A 21,861-nucleotide genomic window follows, 5' to 3' on the forward strand; every position below is an offset into this window, starting at 1 on the left:
GGGCAGATCTGTCAGCGACTGGCCAGGTGATCAGTGGTGCCGTCCAGTCACTGGCTGCTCTGCTGCGGTCAGTGAACAGGTCAACACGGGCACTCACTGCTGCCACACTCGCTGTGTCAGCCAGTCATCGCCAGGGCACCCGGCGCGCTGCAGCAGCACAGCGGTCTGTCCCTCGGCAGATTGGTGCGCATGCTGCAGTGCTGGCCCGGGCGAGTGCCAGTGTCTCAGGCGACCAGCGAGCGCCTGCCATCCGCCAGCTTGCCGCCATTCCTCCAGCCGCCACTGCCACTCCCCCACTGGAGCTGCCAGGAGCTGCTGCAGCGACTGATGCTGGCCAGCCACAGCTGCAGCAATCAACAGCCGGCCGCTCGACGGCCAGACCTCGACTAGGCCGACCCCCAAGGGCATCTGCCGTCACGACATGTGCCCCTCAGGAGCCTGCCCCCAGCCTTGCAGCAGCCAATGACCTTACTTTGAGGCGGAGCAGCAGGGCGGGCAGGGGCCACCCAAAGATGGCCAAGGCATCGCCCTAGCGGGCCAAATAGTCGAATGTGTGGCCATTTGTGTTTGTTTCTTGAGGCCGAGAATTGGATGTTTGTTTTTTGAAGGCCGATGATGTGATGTTTGTTTTTGACGAAGGCCGAGAATGACGGCCATTTTAGTTGCCCTATTTTGTTAATCCTCTCCAGGTTGTGGGAGCGAGTAATGTGTTTGAGTGTTTTTTGGGGGTTTCGTCTGTTTTTGGTTTTCATGTGGGAAGGGCCCAGAGTTTGTACAATAAAGCATTTTATTTATTCACATTGTCCATGTTTGATCTTTGAAGTGTTTGTTGCCTTAACCGGCTGAGGGCTTGCGGAGCGGCTGCAATCATGTTCTATCATTGGCACAAGCCATTCCCTGACAGGGGGCCTAGAAGTGACGTTCAATAAGCCGACGACGGGCGGCCCTTGGACCTTGTGCGTCCCTCCTGGGCTGGTACTCCTCGTCCTCGTCGTCCTCATGCTCCTCCTGCTCCTCCTCCTGAGGTGGTGTCCAACGTGAGGTGGCAGTGCCTGAGTCCTGCGGATAGCCAGGTTGTGCAGCATGCAGCAAACGACAACGAATTGGGAGACTCGATCCTGCAAATACTGGAGGGCTCCCCCGGAGCGATCGAGACAGTGGAACCGTTGCTTGAGCACGCCGATTGTTTCTTCTATGAGGTTCCTCGTCGCTTGATGGCTCTCGTTGTATGCCTCTTCAGCAGGGGTCGTGGGCGCGCGGAGCGGGGTCATGAGCCAGGTACACAAAGGATAGCCTTTGTCCCCGATAAGCCATCCTCTTGGGGAGGCTGTGCCTGGAACATGTCAGCCACAGTTGTCTGTCGCAGGATAAAGCCATCGTGGCTGCTGCCTGGAAAGCGGGCATTGACAGCTAGGATGCGCTGCCTGTGGTCACACACCAGCTGTACATTGAGGGAATGGTAGCCCTTCCGGTTGCGGTACTCCTCGGCATGCTCAAGAGGTGCCCGCAAAGCCACATGCGTGCAGTCAATGGCGCCCTGCACCATGGGGAAGCCCGCTATTCTTGCAAACCCCACTGCACGCTGCTGCTGCTTGTCCAGGGTCATGGGGAAGGAGATGAATTGATGTCTCCTTCTGAAAAGGGCTTCGGTCACCTGGCGGATGCAGCAATGCACGGCGAACTGGGAGATGTTAGCGATGTCCCCAGTAGCGGATCGGAAGGAGCCGGAGGCATAGAAGTTGAGAGCCACCGTCACCTTCACTGCCACCGACAGAGACGTCCTGCGCATCAGCTGTGGCTGCAGATCTCTCTGAAGCAGCCGGCAGATGTCTGCAACCACCTCCCTTCGGAATCGCAGCCTCCTAACACACTGCGCGGCAGACATGGTCAGATAGGAGAACTGCTGGCGGTATACCCTGCGTGGGGAAGGCCTCAGTTGGCGACGCCTGTTGCCCCCTCTGCGTCTGGCCAGGGCTGCCACTCTCTCACGGCGTCTGTAAGCCCTTCTGGCATAAGGCTGAAATTCAGCGTTGCCACCCAATGCAGCCCCCATTATATGCTGGCAAACACTGAGCTCTGAATGAAGGCAAAGATAATTGGTAAGCTCTGGCCTGAGCCAAAATTACCTGTCCAAGTGTTGGTCCAAACCAGTAAACTCTCCTCCTTGGTCTCTGTCCAAAAAACCGTTGCACAAGAGTGAATGCTGCAAAATGGCATGGCTGGCCTTTATACTGCTGGGTAATTGCCCTTTAATTAGCGCTCCCCGCGGCCCGGCTGGCCTGTGTACCGTTCCACTTCACAGTCGCTCGTGCCGCCCGCCGCACATTGGGCCGGCGCGAGTGAAGTTCCGGTTTGAGGCGCACAAAGGGCGTTGCACTATTAAATGACGTCATGATCTGCGATCGCAGCAGGGCGCGCGCTAAGACTTTGCGCCGGCGCTAAATGTGTCCTGAAGTTGGGGAGAGGCGCAGATCGCGCTGCGCCCAGGCGATAAGCGCCTAGCGCTCGAGATCTACTCCTCCTAAGGCGCTAACGGCTGGCGCGCCCAACTGAATTTCTAGGCAACATAATCTCTCCACACCCCAAAAACCCCAATAATTTCTCCACACCCCAAAAACCCCAATAATCTCTCCACACCCCAAAAACCCCAATAATCTCTCCACACCCCAAAAACCCCAATAATCTCTCCACACCCCAAAAACCCCAATAATCTCTCCATACCCCAAAAACCACCAATAATCTCTCCAAACCCCCAAAACCCCCAATAATCTCTCCACACCCCAAAAAACCCCAATGATCTCTCCACACCCCAAAAACGCCCAATAATCTCTCCACACCACAAAAACCCCCAATAATCTCTCCACACCCCAAAAACCCCAATAAACTCTCCACACCCCAAAAACCCCCAATAATCTCTCCACACCCCAAAAACCCCAATAAACTCTCCACACCACAAAAACCCCAATAAACTCTCCACACCACAAAAACCCCCAATAATCTCTCCACACCCCAAAACCCCCAATAATCTCTCCACACCCCAAAAACGCCCAATAATCTCTCCACACCACAAAAACCCCAATAAACTCTCCACACCCCAAAACCCCACAATAATCTCTCCACACCCCAAAACCCCCAATAATCTCTCCACACCCCAAAAACCCCCAATAATCTCTCCACACCACAAAAAACCCCCAATAATCTCTCCACACCACAAAAACCCCCAATAATCTCTCCACACCACAAAAACCCCAATAAACTCTCCACACCCCAAAAACCCACAATAATCTCTCCACACCCCAAAACCCCCAATAATCTCTCCACACCCCAAAAACGCCCAATAATCTCTCCACACCCCAGAAACCCCAATAAACTCTCCACACCCCAAAACCCCCAATAATCTCTCCACACCCCAAAAACCCACAATAATTTCTCCACACCACAAAAACCCCAATAATCTCTCCACACCACAAAAACCCCAATAATCTCTCCACACCCCAAAAAACCCCAATAAACTCTCCACACCCCAAAAACCCCCAATAATCTCTACACACCCGAAATCACCCCAATAATCCCTCCAAACCCCAAAAAACCCCAATAATCTCTCCACACCCCACAAAACCCCAATAATCTCTCCACACCCCAAAATCCACCAAAAATCTCTCGACACCCCAAAAACCAACCACCAATAATCTCTCCAAAACCCCAATAACCAACCCCAATAATCTCTCCGCAATCCAAAACCCCCAATAAGCTGTCGACACCCCCAATAAACCCCAATAATCTCTCCATACCCCAAAAACCCAACACCAATAATCTCTCCACACCCAAAAAAAAACCCCAATAATCTTTCCAAACCCCCAAAAACCCCAATACTCTCTCCACACTCCAAAATACAACCCCAATAAACTCTCCACACCCCAAAAACCCCCAATAATCTCTCCACACACCAAAAACCCCCAATAATCTCTCCACACCCAAAAAAACCAAATCCAATAATCTCTCCACACCCCAAAAACCAACCCCAGTAATCTCTCCACACCCCAACAACCTCCAATAATCTCTCCACACCCCAAAAAACCCCCATTAATCTCTCCATTACCCCAAAAACCAGCCCCAATAATCTCTCCACACCCCAAAAACCCCCAATAATCTCTCCACTCTCCAAAAACCCCCAATAATCTCTCCACACCCCAAAAACCAGCCCCAAAAATCTCTCCACACCCCAAAACCCCCCAATGATCTCTCCATACCCCAAAAACCAGCCCCAATAATCTCTCCACACCCCAAAAACCCCCAATAATCTCTCCACTCTCCAAAAACCCCCAATAATCTCTCCACACCCCAAAAACCAACCCCAATAATCTCTCTACACCCCAAAAAACCCCAATAATCTCTCCACACCCCAAAAACCCCCAAAAGTCTCTCCACACCCCAAAAGCCCCCAATAATCTCTCCACACTACAAAAACCCCCAATAATCTCTCCGCACCCCAAAAACCAGCCCCAATAATCACTCCACACCCCAAAAACTCACCCCAATAATCTCTCCACACCCCAAAACCCCCCAATAATCTCTCCACACCCCAAAAACCAACCCCAATAATCTCTCCACACTCCAAAAACCAGCCCCAATAATCTCTCCACACCCCAAAAACCCCCAATAATCTCTCCACACCCCAAAAACCAACCCCAATAATCTCTCCACACTCCAAAAACCAACCTCAATAATCTCTCCACACACTCCAGGCATCATGAATGTGGGCAAGCTTGATGGATCAGCAGGTCTTTTCCTGCCTATGATTTTCGTATGTTCGTATGGTTCATAAAACCCACCCTTTATAATCCCTAACCTTACAATCAGCACTCTCCTGCATTTGACCACTCCTGGAATGCTGCACAAGACTCTCATGTGCCGCAATATGCCAGCACATCATATATACGGATCTGTGCAGTGGACTCCTTCCTGAGTGTCAGCAACTTTGTTGCTAACAGGTACTAAAGAAATCAGGAATATTCAACCTGAGTGTTAAAAGCCATTTCCGGTGACATTAAAATCGATATTAGACCTGATAAGCACAGTTATATTCAGTGGTTGCTTTCTAGAATGGCAGTTATCAGCAAGGTAGATATGTGATGTCACTACCAATCATGACCCTGCCCTCACCCACACAACAAACCTTACAACTGATTTTCTTGTTCTAACCTAGGGATGTCATGGCCGGTTTAATATCCTGGGAGTTCGCCCAGGAGGCGTTGGCCAGAAGTGTGGTCCACAGAACTCTCACCCAGTGCCGGAAGAAATTCAATGACCTCACTCCGGTGGTCAGGGTGAGTACATGCTTCAAAAACCTCCACATGCCACCATCTCAATCTCACTCTGTGCACACACTGTATAAACCGCCACATCCCCAACACTCACCCACCAAATATGTCCAGCTACTGAAAGTCACATCCACATCTCGTGCCTTTCATATATTAACAGCTATTCAACTATGGTAGGCACATCTGCCAAACACATAGCTACACACTCACTCACATGCTTTCCTTTTTCTTGGAGGCCAAGCTTGCTCACAACAGGAGGGGGCAGCTACGAACGGGAAGAGGTGAGGCGGAGCTGCACCCCCTTACAGACCTGGAGGAGCGAGTGGTCCACATCATTGGGGCCCAGGTCGTGGGTGCTGTGGCTGTCGGAGATGTCGACCCCCTTGGGGACAACAACGGTATGTTCAGCGCCACTCCCTCTTCTCTCATACCACTTCCCCCTCACACCACAAGCTTTTCTCACTTTCCATCTAAGTATACTGGCCTAGAAATTCATTGACGCCACTTTTGGGGCGCTAAAGTGGGGTGTCCGCTAAAGTTTGCGGCCGCCGCCAAATCTAGGTCACTTCTCCGATATTCATTAGCTTCGCCCTACTAGTTCGGGTGAGCGCTAAAACTGCTGCTGGACGCCTCTTTTTGGGCGCTAAGCCGGAGGTGGTGATCGATAGCGCTGAGGCCGGGCGCAGCGCAGGTGCGGCCATCTCGTGATTGACAGCAGACACCCTGGCGCCGGCCAGCTCTTAAGGGGGAAGGGTCGACTGTGTCTGCTGCCACGCCCTGGATAGTGGAGCCCTCCAGCTAGGCCTGAACACTGCTGCTGGACCCAAATAGCGCCTGAAGACATGGAGAAGGCCCGTGAACCTGCGCAGCGCTTCTCAGAGCGTGATCTGAGTGTGCTGCTTGCTGCTGTGGAGAAGAGGCGCCATGTTTTGTACCCGGGCAATGGCAAGAAGGCAACGGTCCGCGTCTACAGGAGAGCCTGGAGGCATGTCGCCAGCAAGCTGTCAGCCAACAGCGACGTCCCCAGGACCGGTGCCCAATGCCGCAAAAAGTTAAATGACCTCACACGCATTGTCAGGGTGAGTACCCTTTCCAATGACCTCCTCATCCTTGCATGTGCACCTCACATTATGGGCAAAGGGACCTGAAAGCTCTAATGGCCAGCCTTCATCCAGCAGCTATGGGACAGGCATGAGCATCAATTGCACATTCTGCACTGAACACACTGGCCAAGCTATTCCACCATGGGAGGCAGTGCACACCAGATCATGGCGACACACTGGCCAAGCTATTCCACCATGGGAGGCAGTGCACACCAGATCATGGCGACACACTGGCCAAGCTATTCCACCATGGGAGGCAGTGCACACCAGATCATGGCGACACACTGGCCAAGCTATTCCACCATGGGAGGCAGTGCACACCAGATCATGGCGACACACTGGCCAAGCTATTCCACCATGGGAGGCAGTGCACACCAGATCATGGCGACACACTGGCCAGGCTATTCCACCATGGGAGGCAGTGCACACAAGATCACGGCGACACACTGTACTTAGAGGCCGCCCTTTCTCTTGCAGGCCAAGCTGGCGAATAATCGCAAGAGCCGGACTGCGACCGGGGGAGGACGACCCCATATCCAGCCACTCACCGACCTGCAACATCGCGTGGAGCGCCTCATGGGTGGCCGGGTGATTGGGCCCGTTGCATGTGGAGATGCCGACCCTGTTCTGGGCAGCAATGGTAAGGACATCACCTTTTGCACCTCTCTCGTCCCACTTGCGCATCAGATCTACATCCTTTGCCACTGTCCGACCAATGCGCTGAATGCCACCGCTCATGCATCCCGCACTGACGCCCTCTCCTCACTCTAAAGCTACTCTTGTGCCTTCCTGCTTTCAGATGGTCAAGAGGAGGTCCCTCAGCTTGCCAGTGACAGACCCTCCGAGGAGGAGCAGGAGGAGGAGCAAGAGGAAGGCGGCCCATCAGGGGAACCCTCAGCCACGGCCACCCAGGCCAATGTAGGGGACACGTCTTCCCTGGAGGGCAGCGTGGCGGAAGTGTCGAAGGGGAGGGGAGCTCCTGGGACCTGCGTGCTGCAGAAAGGCGGGAGGGGGGTGGAAGCTCGGCGGCCTTCTCCCCAGAGGGGGGGTGCGTCGGAGGGGAGTCCAATTGCTGGGCCCAGCGGCCTCCAGCAACGCAGGAAGGGTCGGCCAGCTCGGCAGCCTTCTCCCCAGAGGGAGAGTCCGGCCTCCAGTCAGGAGATGCTCTTCACCGAGGAGATGGAACGCCTCGAAGACTTGTCCGCGGACTCGGAGCGCCGGCACACGGAGCTCATGGCGGCAGTGGCACGGTTGCCTGAGTCCATCGATTCCCTCTCTCGGAGTGTGGCCGAGTTCAGGTCCTTAGAGGCCACCAGTCGGGCGGAATACGGGCAGATCAGGCAGCGACTGGCCAGGTGATTAGTGGTGCCGTCCAGTCACTGGCTGCTCTGCTGCGGTCAGTGAACAGGTCAACACGGGCACTCACTGCTGCCACACTCGCTGTGTCAGCCAGGCATCGCCAGGGCACCCGGCGCGCTGCAGCAGCACAGCGGTCTGTCCCTCGGCAGATTGGTGCGCATGCTGCAGTGCTGGCCCGGGCGAGTGCCGGTGTCTCAGGCGACCAGCGAGCGCCTGCCATCCGCCAGCTTGCCGCCATTCCTCCAGCCGCCACTGCCACTCCCCCAGTGGAGCTGCCAGGAGCTGCTGCAGTGACTGATGCTGGCCAGCCACAGCTGCAGCAATCAACAGCCGGCCGCTCGACGGCCAGATCTCGACTAGGCCGACCCCCAAGGGCATCTGCCGTCACGACATGTGCCCCTCAGGAGCCTGCCCCCAGCCTTGCAGCAGCCAATGGCCTTACTTTGAGGCGGAGCAGCAGGGCGGGCAGGGGCCACCCAAAGATGGCCAAGGCATCGCCCTAGCGGGCCAAATAGTCGAATGTGTGGCCATTTGTGTTTGTTTCTTGAGGCCGAGAATTGGATGTTTGTTTTTTGAAGGCCGATGATGTGACGTTTGTTTTGGACGTAGGCCGAGAATGACGGCCATTTTAGTTGCCCTATTTTGTTAATCCTCCCCAGGTTGTGGGAGCGAGTAATGTGTTTGAGTGTTTTTTGGGGGTTTCATCTGTTTTTGGTTTTCATGTGGGAAGGGCCCAGAATTTGTACAATAAAGCATTTTATTTATTCACATTGTCCATGTTTGATCTTTGAAGTGTTTGTTGCCTTAACCGGCTGAGGGCTTGCGGAGCAGCTGCAATCATGTTCTATCATTGGCACAAGCCATTCCCTGACAGGGGGCCTAGAAGTGACGTTCAATAAGCCGACGACGGGCGGCCCTTGGACCTTGTGCGTCCCTCCTGGGCTGGTACTCCTCGTCCTCGTCGTCCTCATGCTCCTCCTCCTGAGGTGGTGGTCCAACGTGAGGTGGCAGTGCCTGAGTCCTGCGGATAGCCAGGTTGTGCAGCATGCAGCAAACGACGACGAATTGGGAGACTCGATCCTGCGAGTACTGGAGGGCTCCCCCGGAGCGATCGAGACAGTGGAACCGTTGCTTGAGCACGCCGATTGTTTCTTCTATGAGGTTCCTCGTCGCTTGATGGCTCTCGTTGTATGCCTCTTCAGCAGGGGTCGTGAGCGCGCGGAGCGGGGTCATGAGCCAGGTACACAAAGGATAGCCTTTGTCCCCGATAAGCCATCCTCTTGGGGGAGGCTGTGCCTGGAACATGTCAGCCACAGTTGTCTGTCGCAGGATAAAGGCATCGTGGCTGCTGCCTGGAAAGCGGGCATTGACAGCTAGGATGCGCTGCCTGTGGTCATACACCAGCTGTACATTGAGGGAATGGTAGCCCTTCCGGTTGCGGTACTCCTCGGCATGCTCAAGAGGTGCCCGCAAAGCCACATACGTGCAGTCAATGGCGCCCTGCACCATGGGGAAGCCCGCTATTCTTGCAAACCCCACTGCACGCTGCTGCTGCTTGTCCAGGGTCATGGGGAAGGAGATGAATTGATGTCTCCTTCTGAAAAGGGCTTCGGTCACCTGGCGGATGCAGCAATGCACGGCGAACTGGGAGATGTTAGCGATGTCCCCAGTAGCGGATCGGAAGGAGCCGGAGGCATAGAAGTTGAGAGCCACCGTCACCTTCACTGCCACCGACAGAGACGCCCTGCGCATCAGCTGTGGCTGCAGATCTCTCTGAAGCAGCCGGCAGATATCTGCAACCACCTCCCTTCGGAATCGCAGCCTCCTAACACACATCGCGGCAGACGTGGTCAGATAGGAGGTCTGCTGGCGGTATACCCTGCGTGGGTAAGGCCTCAGTTGGCGACGCCTGTTGCCCCCTCTGCGTCTAGCCAGGGCTGCCACTCTCTCACGGCGTCTGTAAGCCCTTCTGGCTTAAGGCTGAAATTCAGCGTTGCCACCCAATGCAGCCCCCATTATATGCTGGCAAACACTGAGCTCTGAATGAAGGCAAAGATAATTGGTAAGCTCTGGCCTGAGCCAAAAATACCTGTCCAAGTGTTGGTCCAAACCAGTAAACTCTCCTCCTTGGTCTCTGTCCAAAAAACCGTTGCACAAGAGTGAATGCTGCAAAATGGCTGGCCTTTATACTGCTGGGTAAGTGCCCTTTAATTTGCGCTCCCCGCGGCCCGGCTGGCCTGTGTACCGTTCCACTTCACAGTCGCTCGGGACGCCCGGCGCACAATGGGCCGGCGCGAGTGAAGTTCCGGTTTGGGGCGCACAAAGGGCGTTGCACTATTAAATGACGTCATGATCTGCGCGCGCAGCAGGGCACGCGCTAAGACTTTGCGCCGGCGCTAAATGTGTCCTGAAGTTGGGGAGAGGCGCAGATCGCGCTGCGCCCGGGTGATAAGCGCCTAGCGCTCGAGATCTACTCCCCCTAAGGCGCTAACGGCTGGCGCGCCCAACTGAATTTCTAGGCCACTGTCTCCATTTCTTGCTCCCTTCCTACACCCCTCCCCTGACCTAAACCCCACTCTTGTGCCTTTATGGCTTTCAGATAATCAGCCACCACATGACCAACCTGTCCCTCAGCCTCCTAGTGGCAGCGACACAGTAGAGGAGGAGGAAGAACAAGCCAGAGCCTCACTGCCTGTGTCTCCCGAAGGCGCTAGGTCAGATAATGGGGCGACACGGCCGCTGGAGCGGAGCCTAGAAAATGGGTCTGATGTGGGTGAAGCTCCGGGACTCAGCGGGCTGCAGCAACACCATGGGCAAAGGAAAGCTCGGGGGCCATTTCCCCGGAGGGTGAGTTCGCGCATGAGTTCTGCTGCACAGGACTCAGATGAGGACATCGATGTGGAGGCGTTGACCAGTCGGGCGATGGGCATGCACACTGAGCTCATGGGTGCAATGTCAAGGGTGCCCGAGAGCATGGATGCACTGGCAAGGAGCGTGGAGGAGTCCGCCTCCAACATTGCACTCAGCTCTGCTCACACCATCGAGCCCGTCCTTGGCAGTTTGCAAAGTATGATTGGCTTGCAGAGAGACCGTGGGGACCCAGACCTCATGCCACGTGTCATGGGTGAGGTGGCAGCAGCTATTGCAGCACAGGCCGAAGAAATGCAACGGCTTAGTCCTGGAATGGAGATGGAGTCAATGGTTGCTGGCATCCAATCTCAGACTGCTCTCATCCAGTCTCAGACTGCTCTCATCCAGTCTCAGATTGATGCCATGCAAGCAATGACTGCTGCCATCATCGCTGGGTTGACCACAGTCCACCAGGGACCTGACGGTGCCGCAGCAGGCCAGCAATCTGTGCTTGAGCAGATTTCTCTGGATGCTGAGGTTCTGCCTCGGGGGAGTGGCAGTGTGTCGGTCGAGCAGGAACCTGCTGTCCTCTATCAGGATGACAGCATTCCTACTCCCACCACCGTCACTCCGCCGTTGCACATGCCGCAGCCTGTAACCTAGCCAGCCCAGACTGCTGCCGCCCATGCTGAGGTGTGCAGCCTACAGACGGGCCTTCCAGGCCCAGAGCTGGTCGAGGGCGTCCTGCAAGGCCATCTGCAGTCTCTGGCTCCCAGACTCAGCAGCCTTCCACCAGCCTTGCTGCAGCCACTGGGGCCACATTACGGAGGAGCAGTAGGGTTGGGAGGGGGGAAGTGCAAAGGGGAGGGAAATCATTGAAGAAGGGGAGTAAAGAATACTTTAGTAGCAAATTGGGGTAGTGTGTGTTAATAAATTGATGTGTTTGTAAATATATTGTTGTGTTTGTGAACAAATAGTTATGCTTGTAATTAAATATTTGTGTTTGGTAACAAATAGTTCAGTTTGATAAGAAAGAGTTGTGTTTGTTGATAAATGGTTGTGTTTGTTTATGAATAGTTGTGTTTCATAAGAGAGAGTTGTGTTCGATAATAAATTGTAAATTTGACATAGCACATTTTGTGATGTTTCTCATTTGACCTTTGCCTGGTGATAGGGACCGTGAGCTGGCTGTAATGATGTGGTTGTGCTGCACAATGGCCATGTGCTACATCATTCATTGGAAGCGCTGTCTAATGAGGCGCTCACGCACGGCCCTTGCAGAAGCAAGATTGAGTGGCTCCATCCACCACTGCTGCTGCTCCTCCTTCTCTTCATCCTCCTCCTCCACCTTCTCCTCCTCCTCTTGTCCCTCTTCCTCCTCCTGAGGTGGACCGCCAACACCTGGTGGCAATGACTAGGCCCTCAGAATGGCCAGGTTGTGCAGCATACAGCACACAATGATGAAAAGGGAGACGCAATCAGGGGAGTACTGCAGGGCTCCTCCAGAGTGGTCAAGGCAGCGGAACCATTGCTTTAGCACCCCGATAGTCTGTTCGATCAGGTTCCTTGTGGCGGTATGGCTGTTACGTTATGCACGATGAGCGGGAGTGTTGGGGTTGGAGAGGGATGTCATCAGCCAGGTGGCGAGTGGATAACCCTTGTCTCCGAGCAGCCAGCCGCGAGCTTCATGTGGTGGGTGGAACAGTGCTGGGACACGGGTCTGCAGCCGAATGAATGCATCGTGGCTGCTGTCAGGACAGCGGGCATTGACGGCGAGGATGAACTGTCTGTGGTCAAACACCAACTGAACGTTCAAAGGGTGGTAATCTTTGCGGTTACGGAACACCTCTGCATTTTGATGAGGTGCCCGCAATGCCACGTGGGTGCAGTCAATGGTGCCCTGAACCATGGGGAAGCCTGCTATCCTTGCAAAGCCACATGAGCATTCATCCTGCTTCCCTCTGGTGATGGGGAATGAGATGTACTCCCTTCTCCTCCTGTAGAGAGCATCTGTTACCTCCCAGATGCAGCAATGGACGGCAAACTGCGAAATATATCCCCTGTTGAAGCCTGGAAGGAGCTGCTAACATAGAAATTGAAAGCGACTGTGACCTTAACTGGCACTGAGAGAGATATCCTGGTCCTGAGCTGAGACTGGAGGTCTGGCTGCAGGAGATGGCAGAGCTCTGTGACCACCTCCTTGCTGAAGTGGACTCTTCTAAGGCACTGCTCCTCTGAGAGATAAATGTAGGAGAAGTGCTCCCGGAAAATCTTGGGAGGGTAAGGTCTCCTGTTGCAAGGTCTGTCGGCCCTCCTCCTACCTCTGGCCACATTTGGCAATCTCTGCCTCTGCATCTGCTGCCTCCGACATAGTTGCCGGAGGGCAAGGTGGAGTGCCAGTACAGCCCCATAAATGAGAGAAAAGAGGACGTAGAAATGTTCAGAGCAATACAAGTGAAGAAACTGTGAGAGCAGCAACAAAGCAAAAATGGAGAAAATGTGAATGCAGCCAAAATGCTATCTGACAAGCCCGCAATGAATCTGGCCTCACTTTAAATAGTGCCCCGGAGCGGCAATCCCAGGTATCAACGCCTGCTATTTCTGTCGTTCTCAGTGCCAGGCAGTAAACCAGGGGAAGCGACTGAATTTCGCATCCGGGGTGCTAACGGGGCGTCGCACACTCATTGACATGACGGTCTGAGCGGTGCTCGAGGGCCAGGCGCTAAGTTTTAGTGCCGGTGCTAAATGCCGACTGAATTTCACGGGCGGCATTGGAATCGCCGCGCCCGGGTGATAAGCCCTTAGCGCCCCATTAGCGCCCCGCCCGAGTGCTGTATTGTCGGAGGTGCTGTCTTTCGGATGAGACGTTAAACCGAGGCCCCGTCTCCTCTCTCAGGTGGATGTAAAACATCCCATGGCACTATTTCAAAGAAGAGCAGGGGAGTTATCCCTGGTATTTATCCCTCAACCAACATAACAAAAACAGATTATATGGTCATTATCACATTGCTGTTTGTGGGACCTTGCTGTGCGCAAATTGGCTGCCGCATTTCCCACATTGCGACAGTGACAGCACTCCAAAAGTACTTCATTTGTTGTAAAGCTCTTTGAGACGTCCGGCGGTCTTGAAAGGCGCTATATAAATGCAAGTCTTTCTTTCTTAACAGGAGGCGCTAAGGTACTGAATTTCTAGCCCTACTTGTTTATTTATTCCACAGAAAACATTGAGCGCTGCATTACTCAGAGAGTGGTAAGAATGTGGAACCTATTACCACATGGAGAGTTGAGGCAAACATCATAGATACCTTTATAGGGAAGCTAGATAAGTACATGAGGGAGAAAGGAATAGATGGATAGGCTGATAAGATTAGATGAAGTCAGGTGGGAGGAGGCTCATGTGGAGCATAAACACTGGCATAGACCTGTTGGGCTGATCTTGTTTTTAAGAATCAGCTTTCATTATAATTATTAGCAACTCTTTCATAACAGAAGATTTTTTGGAAGCTGCGAGGAAACTCTCCGTGGGTTACCTATATTCAATATAACTAACAGACTAGACTGACCTGCCAAAGGTTATTAGACAGTGAGAATTCTGCTGTGTTCAGGGTGCTACCTATAAGCACTAGATAGGTGTGGCAATTATACCAAGATGGCCATGCACTAGGGAACAATGACATGCAGATATATATGATAAGAGGAGATAGCAGAGCAAATTTATAGGTAAATTTCTGAAAGATGCAAGAACAATAGAGTAATGATAATGGGGGACTTCAATTATCCTAATATAGATTGGGATAGTAACAGTGTAAAGAGCAAAGAGGGGGAAGAATTCCTGAACTGTATACACAAGAACTTTCTTAACCCATATGTTTCCAGCTCAATGAGGAAGGAAGCAGAGCTGGATCTGGTTCTGGGGAATGAAGTGGGGCAAGTGGAGCATGTTCCAGTGGGGGAGCATTTGGGGAACAGTGATCACAATATCATTAGGTTTAGAGTAGTTATGGAAAAGAACAAGGAAAAATCAAATGCAAAAATACTCATCTGGAGGAGAGCTAATTTCAATGAGTTGAAAGGGGATCTGGCCCAGGTGGATTGGAATCAAAGATTGGCAGGTAAAACAGTAAATGAGCAATGGGAGGCCTTCAAAGAGGAGATAGTTCAGATGCAGACTAGAATCATTCACATGAGGAGGAAAGGAAGGGAATCCAAAGCTAGAGCTCCATGGATGACTAAAGATACAGGCCAAGAGTTTCCGCTTTGGGCGCAATCAACAATCTGGGCGCCAATTGCACTAAAATTGCACTAGTTTGAAGAAGTTTTTTTTTGCTCAAGTTTCCACTCAAACTCATTTGCATATTGCCAAACATAACGGCCTAGAAATTCAGTGGCCTGTGCCACCCAGTAGCGCCATAAGAGGGCACTTAGTGGGTTTTGCGCCACTGGCCACGCCTCCCGCTAAATTTAGCAGGACGCTAATGGCGGCACTAGCCATTAGCGCTGCGCCGCTACCTATGACAACACCCCGCTACCGCCCTGATCGTGAAATTTAGTAGCGCCCACTGCTTTAACGCCAGTCGCAATTTGCGACCGGTTCAGGGGGGCCTACCTGCAGTGGTAGAGGCGCTGAGGTGCGAGGCAGCCATTTTTTTTGCTGGCCGCCTGCCAACACCTCTCCGCGCCGCCATCCCCAGCCTCCTGAGCACCCTCCCCCCCCCGCCCACGGAGTGCCGGCTGTGTCCCAAGAGCCCGGCACTTCTCCTCGGTGCCGGGCTCTTTTGCCAGCACTCGCGCTCTTCGAGCGTGCTGCAGCAGGCCCCTCCCCTTTAAAAAGGGGAGGAAGGCCTGCAGTACTGCAGCGCGCCGTGCCGCAGCGTGTGGCGCTGCGGCACGTTGCGCTGCGATTTTCAGTTGCAGCGCCCCAAGAGGGATGCGGGGCGCCTCGAGTAGCGCCGCGCTTCCGTCTGGGGCGCTGAAACTGAATTTGCGGCGGGCGGCCGCGACTCCTTCCGGGGCGGTACTTCCGGCGCTCTGGCGAGGCTGGCGCCCCAAACAGGGCGCCAGTGAATTTCTAGGCCAACATCTTCCATGAAGCAGCACAATCGTGGCAGCGTTTTAGAACATCATTTTAAAAAAACAATTTTGCATTAAAAAATATTCCTTGATATATTTAAAAGTGGTAACCTGGTGCAGTTTGAGTAATGCAGCTGAAAATGGGTTTATCACAAAAAATAAGCATTCTTAATCAGAGTGTCTAGTCCACCATCTGTGAGTAACCCGATTTTAAATAACTGAAAATTACTTTAAAAATCTATAAAGAGCCATTTATTAGTTTCAGTGGTGTACATTAGTCAGTTTCTTAGTAAATTAAAAAAAATATTTAAATGCTTTTAAAACATGCCTACTAGTGTGCTTACACCTAAAAAGGAGCTTAATTTTAAGAACCTCCTCGAAGGCCCACAAATGGGCACAAATAGTGGAAACTCCCAATGGTGATTAATTAGATCTGGGGGGACATGGCCAGTTTTGTGCACGGGGCTGGCTTCCAGCGTGATGCTTTTTAAACTAATGCAAAAGTTCGCGGAAAGTTGATTTGCGCTGGACATAATTTGTGCTTGAAATTCCTCTGGTTTGGTCGATGTCAGGCGAATTGCACTGAAAAAACCAACACAACCTCATGGGAACTCCAGGCCAGAGAGATTAAAATTAAACAGAAAAAGGAGTCTTATGATAATTGTTAGATTCATAATAGGGTAAAGAGCCAAGCTGAATACAGAAAGTTAAACTGTAAAAGGAAATAAGAGGGGCAAAGGAAGTGTAAGAGAATAGATTAGTAGGTAAAATAAAAGAGAACACTAAAGCCTTTTATAATCATATAAATAGTAAAAGGAGAGTCAAAGGAAATTTGGGGACTATTAGGGACTAAAATGGACATCTTCTTGTGGAGGCAGTGGACATGGCTGAGTTACTGAATGAATATTTTCCATCTGTCTTCACTAGAGAAGAGGTTGCTGCCAGCGTCACAGTAAAGGAGGAGGTAGTAGAGAAGTTGGATAGGATAACAATAGATAAAGAGGAGGTACTTAACAGGATGGCAGTGCTTAAAGTAGAAAAGTCATCTGATCCAGATGGGATACATACTAGTTTGCTGAGGGAAATAAGGGTGGAAATAACAGAAGCTCTGGACACAATCTTCCAATCCTCCTGAGACATGGGAGTGATGCCAAAGGACTGGAGGGTTGGAGAGGGATAAACGAGGCAACTACAGGCCAGTCAGGCTAACATCAGTGGTGGGGAAACTTTTTGAGACAATGGCCTTGATATTAACTTGGAGACATGCTGGGAGTGATATTGAGCAAGAAACCCAGAAGTAAGTTCAGTGCGTCTGTCAGTGGCATTTTAACAGCCACCTCATTAGCAATTTACTTCTGGGTTTGGCGACCAATCCACAACAGCGGGCATGATGAGGACCAGCATGATGTGATCTCAACTCTAGCATTTAAAGGGCCAATCCAAAGATGGAATTTGGAGGAGTTGGAGTTTGAAACAAAGAAAGTGGAAGTTAAAGAATAGATTCCAGGTGGACAAAGGCTTCAACATGTTTCAATGACGCCTCCTTTGATGTACTCCTGGGGTCAGTGAGGAACCAGAAAAAGATACTCTTCCCCAGCAATGGGAGGAATAAACCCACTGCTGCCACAAAGAAGGCGTGGCTGGAGGTGGCCCAGGTGGTCAGCAGCAGGAGCATTGTGCCACGCTCCTGGATTCAGTGCAGGAAGTGCTTTAATGACTTAACCAGGTCAGGAAAGGTGTGTACAGTTGCACATTCACCTACATCCTGCTGTGTGCATCATCCCACCCCCTCACTCTGCCTTGTCAAGCCTACTCCATCATATCACTCCTCACACCCACTTATCTTGCAAGCGCACCCATCCTTCTCTTTCTATACAATTCCTCACATCCCCATCTATCCATCCACCACTCCCATTCACCCTCATCCTTATGCAATTTGATGACTCTCCCTGATACTCACCCTCACCAAATGCACTCATCCATCAGGTGAACACATGTCATTACAGTCACTCACAGGTCTGCTCTTTCCCTCCTTGCAGGAGAAGAGAACACAGAACACAAGGGAGAGGGAGAGAACCTGATGTCGGCCTCCATTTCCCAGCTTACAAGTGCATAGGAGGAGGTGCTGGCAATAAGTGGATTTTCAGCGCCCCTGGTCGCTGAAAATGGGGAGATGGGGACCATCTAGCTTCCTGGTGACATAATTAAATATCAGCGACTCACATGTCATACAGTACTCAGTCATGTTGAGTTAATTTCAACAGTGGGTGAAATATGATCATCTCCATAATGATAACTTGCAACATTCTTACCTTGCCAGAACTAATTCATGTCTTTTGTCTCTGCCAGGGCCTTCACGCATGCAACAGAAGTTGGTGGACCTCATGAACAACAAATCCTCAGAGGAGCTGAATCATTCTGAGGGTGCGCCGTCTCAGGACTCATGCTCACCATGCACCAGCTCAGATACTTGCATTTTGGTGGGACCAGTAAGGTAGATAGCTGAGTTTTCACCTGATGACTTATTCTACACAAGTGAGCAAGAGCAGATGGTAGTATGGTGGTGGCAGGGACAGCAGTGGAGAGTCCACGTTGGAGGGTGCAGCCCTCTCCCAGCTCTGCTCAGCTGGACACAGATGCTGTACCCCGTGGACCATCGATGAAAAGGAGATTCATTGAGCAGCAGCAGAGAATGTGCGATGCACTGACAGGCCAACACGCACACTGACCACAATTCAGAGAGAATGGGGGAGTCTGCCTTAAGCATGAGTGGGATGATGTCACTGGGCATTGCGATGATGTCTTCTTCCATGGATGGAGTGGCCAACTCTGTGGAACATCAAACGCTGCAATCAAATGAGTCCATGCAGGCCTTGGCCATGGCCGTGCACACTCTGGATGACATCAAGTCTACCACCTTAGATAGGATGACAGCTGCCTTAGCCTTGGCTTTCATTGCTGCACTGATCTGCACCAAACTGCTCTCCAGTAGAGTGGTAGCAATGAAGTGCAGCTGGCGCATGAGAGGGATGATGGCGAAAGGGGACATGGAAGTGTGGACTACACTCAAAGCGCTTCCACTGCTCACCTGTTGCCCCCCCCACCCCCCCCAGTCAGTAGCCCACATGCTGCCTTGAGTCCCAATGGCTGAGTCTGCCCCTGAACAGGTGCAGGTAGAGCAGTCTTTGGTTGGGCCCTCACGGGCCCCAAAACCCAGAAGTTGTCGGCCAAGAGCATCTCAGCAGTCAGAGCAGAGATCTGAGCAGCCTGCCTCTACCTCTGCTGAAGCCACAGTGGTTGCACCACATAAGAGCGGAAGGAAAAAGAAGAGTAAAGCTTTATAGTTGCACAAGGGTATGCACATGGGTGTCTGAGAAAATTTAATGCTGTTAAGTTTCTGTTGTTTAGTTAAAGCATATAAATTTCATTATTTTGCACCACTTTCCCATCTTGCTCATTCTTGGTTGCTGGGTGGTAATTCACCTTTTAACTTGTTCGATGATGAATGGGAAGACACAAACTGACGGGGACCAATGGGGGGATATGCAAGGGGTGGTTGGTTGTTTGCAGGACCGCTTTGTGTCAGTGGCATTGTGGGAGGGGGGCATGGAAAGAGTGGCCATTGCATATGCTTCTGGCATTGATCCACTGGTGCAACCTAAGTGAACTTTGCATTAATAAGGGCATCCCTGGCATTCCAGGCACCAATGTGAGCAGCTGGTGGAGCATTGCCCTCGTCACCTTCCTCCTCCTCAGAATCGTCTGAAGAGGATCTGCACTCTGCGTCTTGTTCCTCCTGCAGGTCTAAACCTCGCTGCTGCACAATGTTTTACAGAGCGCAGCAAACCACAACCATTCTGGACACCCCAGCTGCTGCATACTGATCTGTCTAGGTACCTGAAGCTCATCTTCAGCATGCCGATAGCTTGTTCGTTCACACATCTGGTGGTCAAATGGCATTCATTGTAGCGCTGTTGGGCTTCATTGGTCGAGTTTCTGACAGGTGTCATCAGCCAAGTTTGAAGTGGGTACCCCTTGTCTCCTAGCAGCCACCCCTTAAGTCTGCTTGCAGGTCCAAAGAGGTCAGGGAGCTTGGACTGCCGCAGGGCGAAAGCATCATGGCTACTCCCCCGTAATCTTGCGCGCACCTGCAGAAAAATCTTCTTGTGGTTTCACACCAGCTGCACATTGATGGAGTGGAAGCCCTTGTGGTTGACGAACACTCCTGGTTGATCTGGGGGTACCCGGATTGCCACGTGTGTGACGCCCTGCACCTGTGGGAAACCAGCCAGAGACGCAAATCCGAGCACCCACTCATTCTGACTGGTGTCATCACAGACGAAGTTCACAGAATTGCTGGCCCTGGCAAACAAGCTATCAGTCACCTGTCTCATGCGTTCCTGGGCTGCCAACAGGGAGATCCCGGATATGTCTCTGACAGAGCCCTGGAAGTTGAGGGTAGTGGTGACTTTGACAGCATGGCCACCGGGTCCAGCAGGGAGCAGGTCTTCTTCTAGGAGGCTTCAGATGTCTGTCACCACCTGACACGACAACCTGAGCCTCCTGAAGCACTGTCGAGGAAACCCAGCCTCTGCCTGTACTCTCTGTGTCGCAGGTAGTGCCTCCTGCGAGCTGCACCCCTCTGCTGCTCCCCTCTCTGCTCCAGTTACAGGTCTCTGAAGAGCAGGCTCCTGGTCCTGCTGCTACTGCTGGTGCTGGTCATATTGCTCCTTGGCCGAGGTCCAATCTAAGGCAGCCAAAGTGCCATCCATGCTGATTTGTTTCAGAAAACCTCCAAATTGTGGAAAGTAAACTCTCAGCAAAAGTACTATGAACACACCCTTTCCCACTAGCAGGTATGAAAGCTGCTGTGAGTACTGAGTATGTAGAGCAGTAGTGCCATGAGATTGATTCAGCTCCCTCAATTGCCATTGTGTTCTCACCTTGCTTTCACTGGTGGGTTTCAGGAAGCTCGAGAACCTCGTGGATGCGCCGTTAAATTTAAGTCAGTTGAAATATCGCTTCAATTGAGTGATTAGTATGTGTTTTTCCAAATTTCTGACATTTTTATCAATATATGTTTGTGAAAATTCTTTAAAGATTTTTTTTACTCTTTAAAATTGTTTCTAAAATGCCTATATATATAATTCATGTCTGAGGTGCCTCATTAATATTTAAATATCAATGTCTGATGATGTCATTCAGATACCGAAGCGATCTTAACTGCTGAGTGTGGCAGTGACACCCAATGCCAGAGCCGCCATTGAAGGTTGATGACAAGCTGGAGCCGGAGCCAGAGCCAGGCCATAAGAGGCCAACAAAAGTTATTGCGGGTGAAATTCGATTAAGCTCAAAAACAGGCACGGGGATCACGATGCACGATCTGCTTGTGCCCATTCAAAGGAGTTCAGGCAGCACGTAAAATTCGTGCTGCCGACTACTTTACATGATTTCAGCCCACAGCCCAGCTCAGCAGGGGGCCGAAGTTCACGATGTTCGCGCAAAGCTAGCCTGCGTCTCTTAAAGGCAGTCTGCTCCTCTTAAAGGTGAGCTGCCTTCTGGTGATAAAAAATGTAAAAAATGCTTCCGCACAAACCCAAATGGTTCAACAGGCCAGGGAAAGGGCACCCAGGGTCTCGGAGGCAGCACTCAAGGCCTTTGTACAGGGGGTGAACACTCAAAGAGAGGTCCTCTACCCACAGGGGGCATGGAGGCTCTCCAGAAAGAAGGATGTGGGATCAAATCGGCAAGGCGGTCACTGCCAGTAGTGTCGCCCCTAGGACGTAGCTCCAGTCCCCAAAGAAGTTTCATGGCCTCCGACGAGGGGTCAAGGTCAGTGAATGGATCCTACCAACTGCACCACTAGCCTCACACACTGCTCAATGCATGACCCCCTCATCACTCACCTAACAACAATCTCTACCAAAAAAGAGGCACACCTCACATTCCTATCTTCACCTCAACCCCTTGGAGGAGATGGTGCTGGCCAATCTTAGTAGGGGCATGGCTAAGCCCATGGCCAGCAGTGGGGCTGAAAGAACACAAGATGCTGGTACATTAATACATTATCTGCCTTCTCACATCCCACTTCCCCTCATTCCACAATCTCTTCTGATTTACAAGCTGCACTTGGTGTAAGCATGCACCTCTTGCTTCCC

The 21,861-nt window shown here is 52.0% G+C and overlaps 1 protein-coding gene across 1 annotated transcript in view; it reads left to right on the forward strand.

The window, feature by feature from the left end:
• The first annotated feature begins 16,586 nt into the window (after window positions 1-16,586).
• LOC147121260 (uncharacterized) overlaps window positions 16,587-21,861 on the forward strand; it is a 46,635-nt gene continuing 41,360 nt past the window's right edge. The window contains exon 1 of the mRNA XM_085977742.1: window positions 16,587-16,709. Within this exon, the coding sequence (XP_085833868.1) occupies window positions 16,587-16,709 (123 nt within the window). The remainder of the gene's footprint in view (window positions 16,710-21,861) is intronic.

Source organism: Somniosus microcephalus, chromosome 3 (assembly GCF_052327205.1).
Source record: "Somniosus microcephalus isolate GS21.2 chromosome 3, FLI_Smic_1.0, whole genome shotgun sequence".
Classification (NCBI taxonomy): domain Eukaryota; kingdom Metazoa; phylum Chordata; class Chondrichthyes; order Squaliformes; family Somniosidae; genus Somniosus; species Somniosus microcephalus.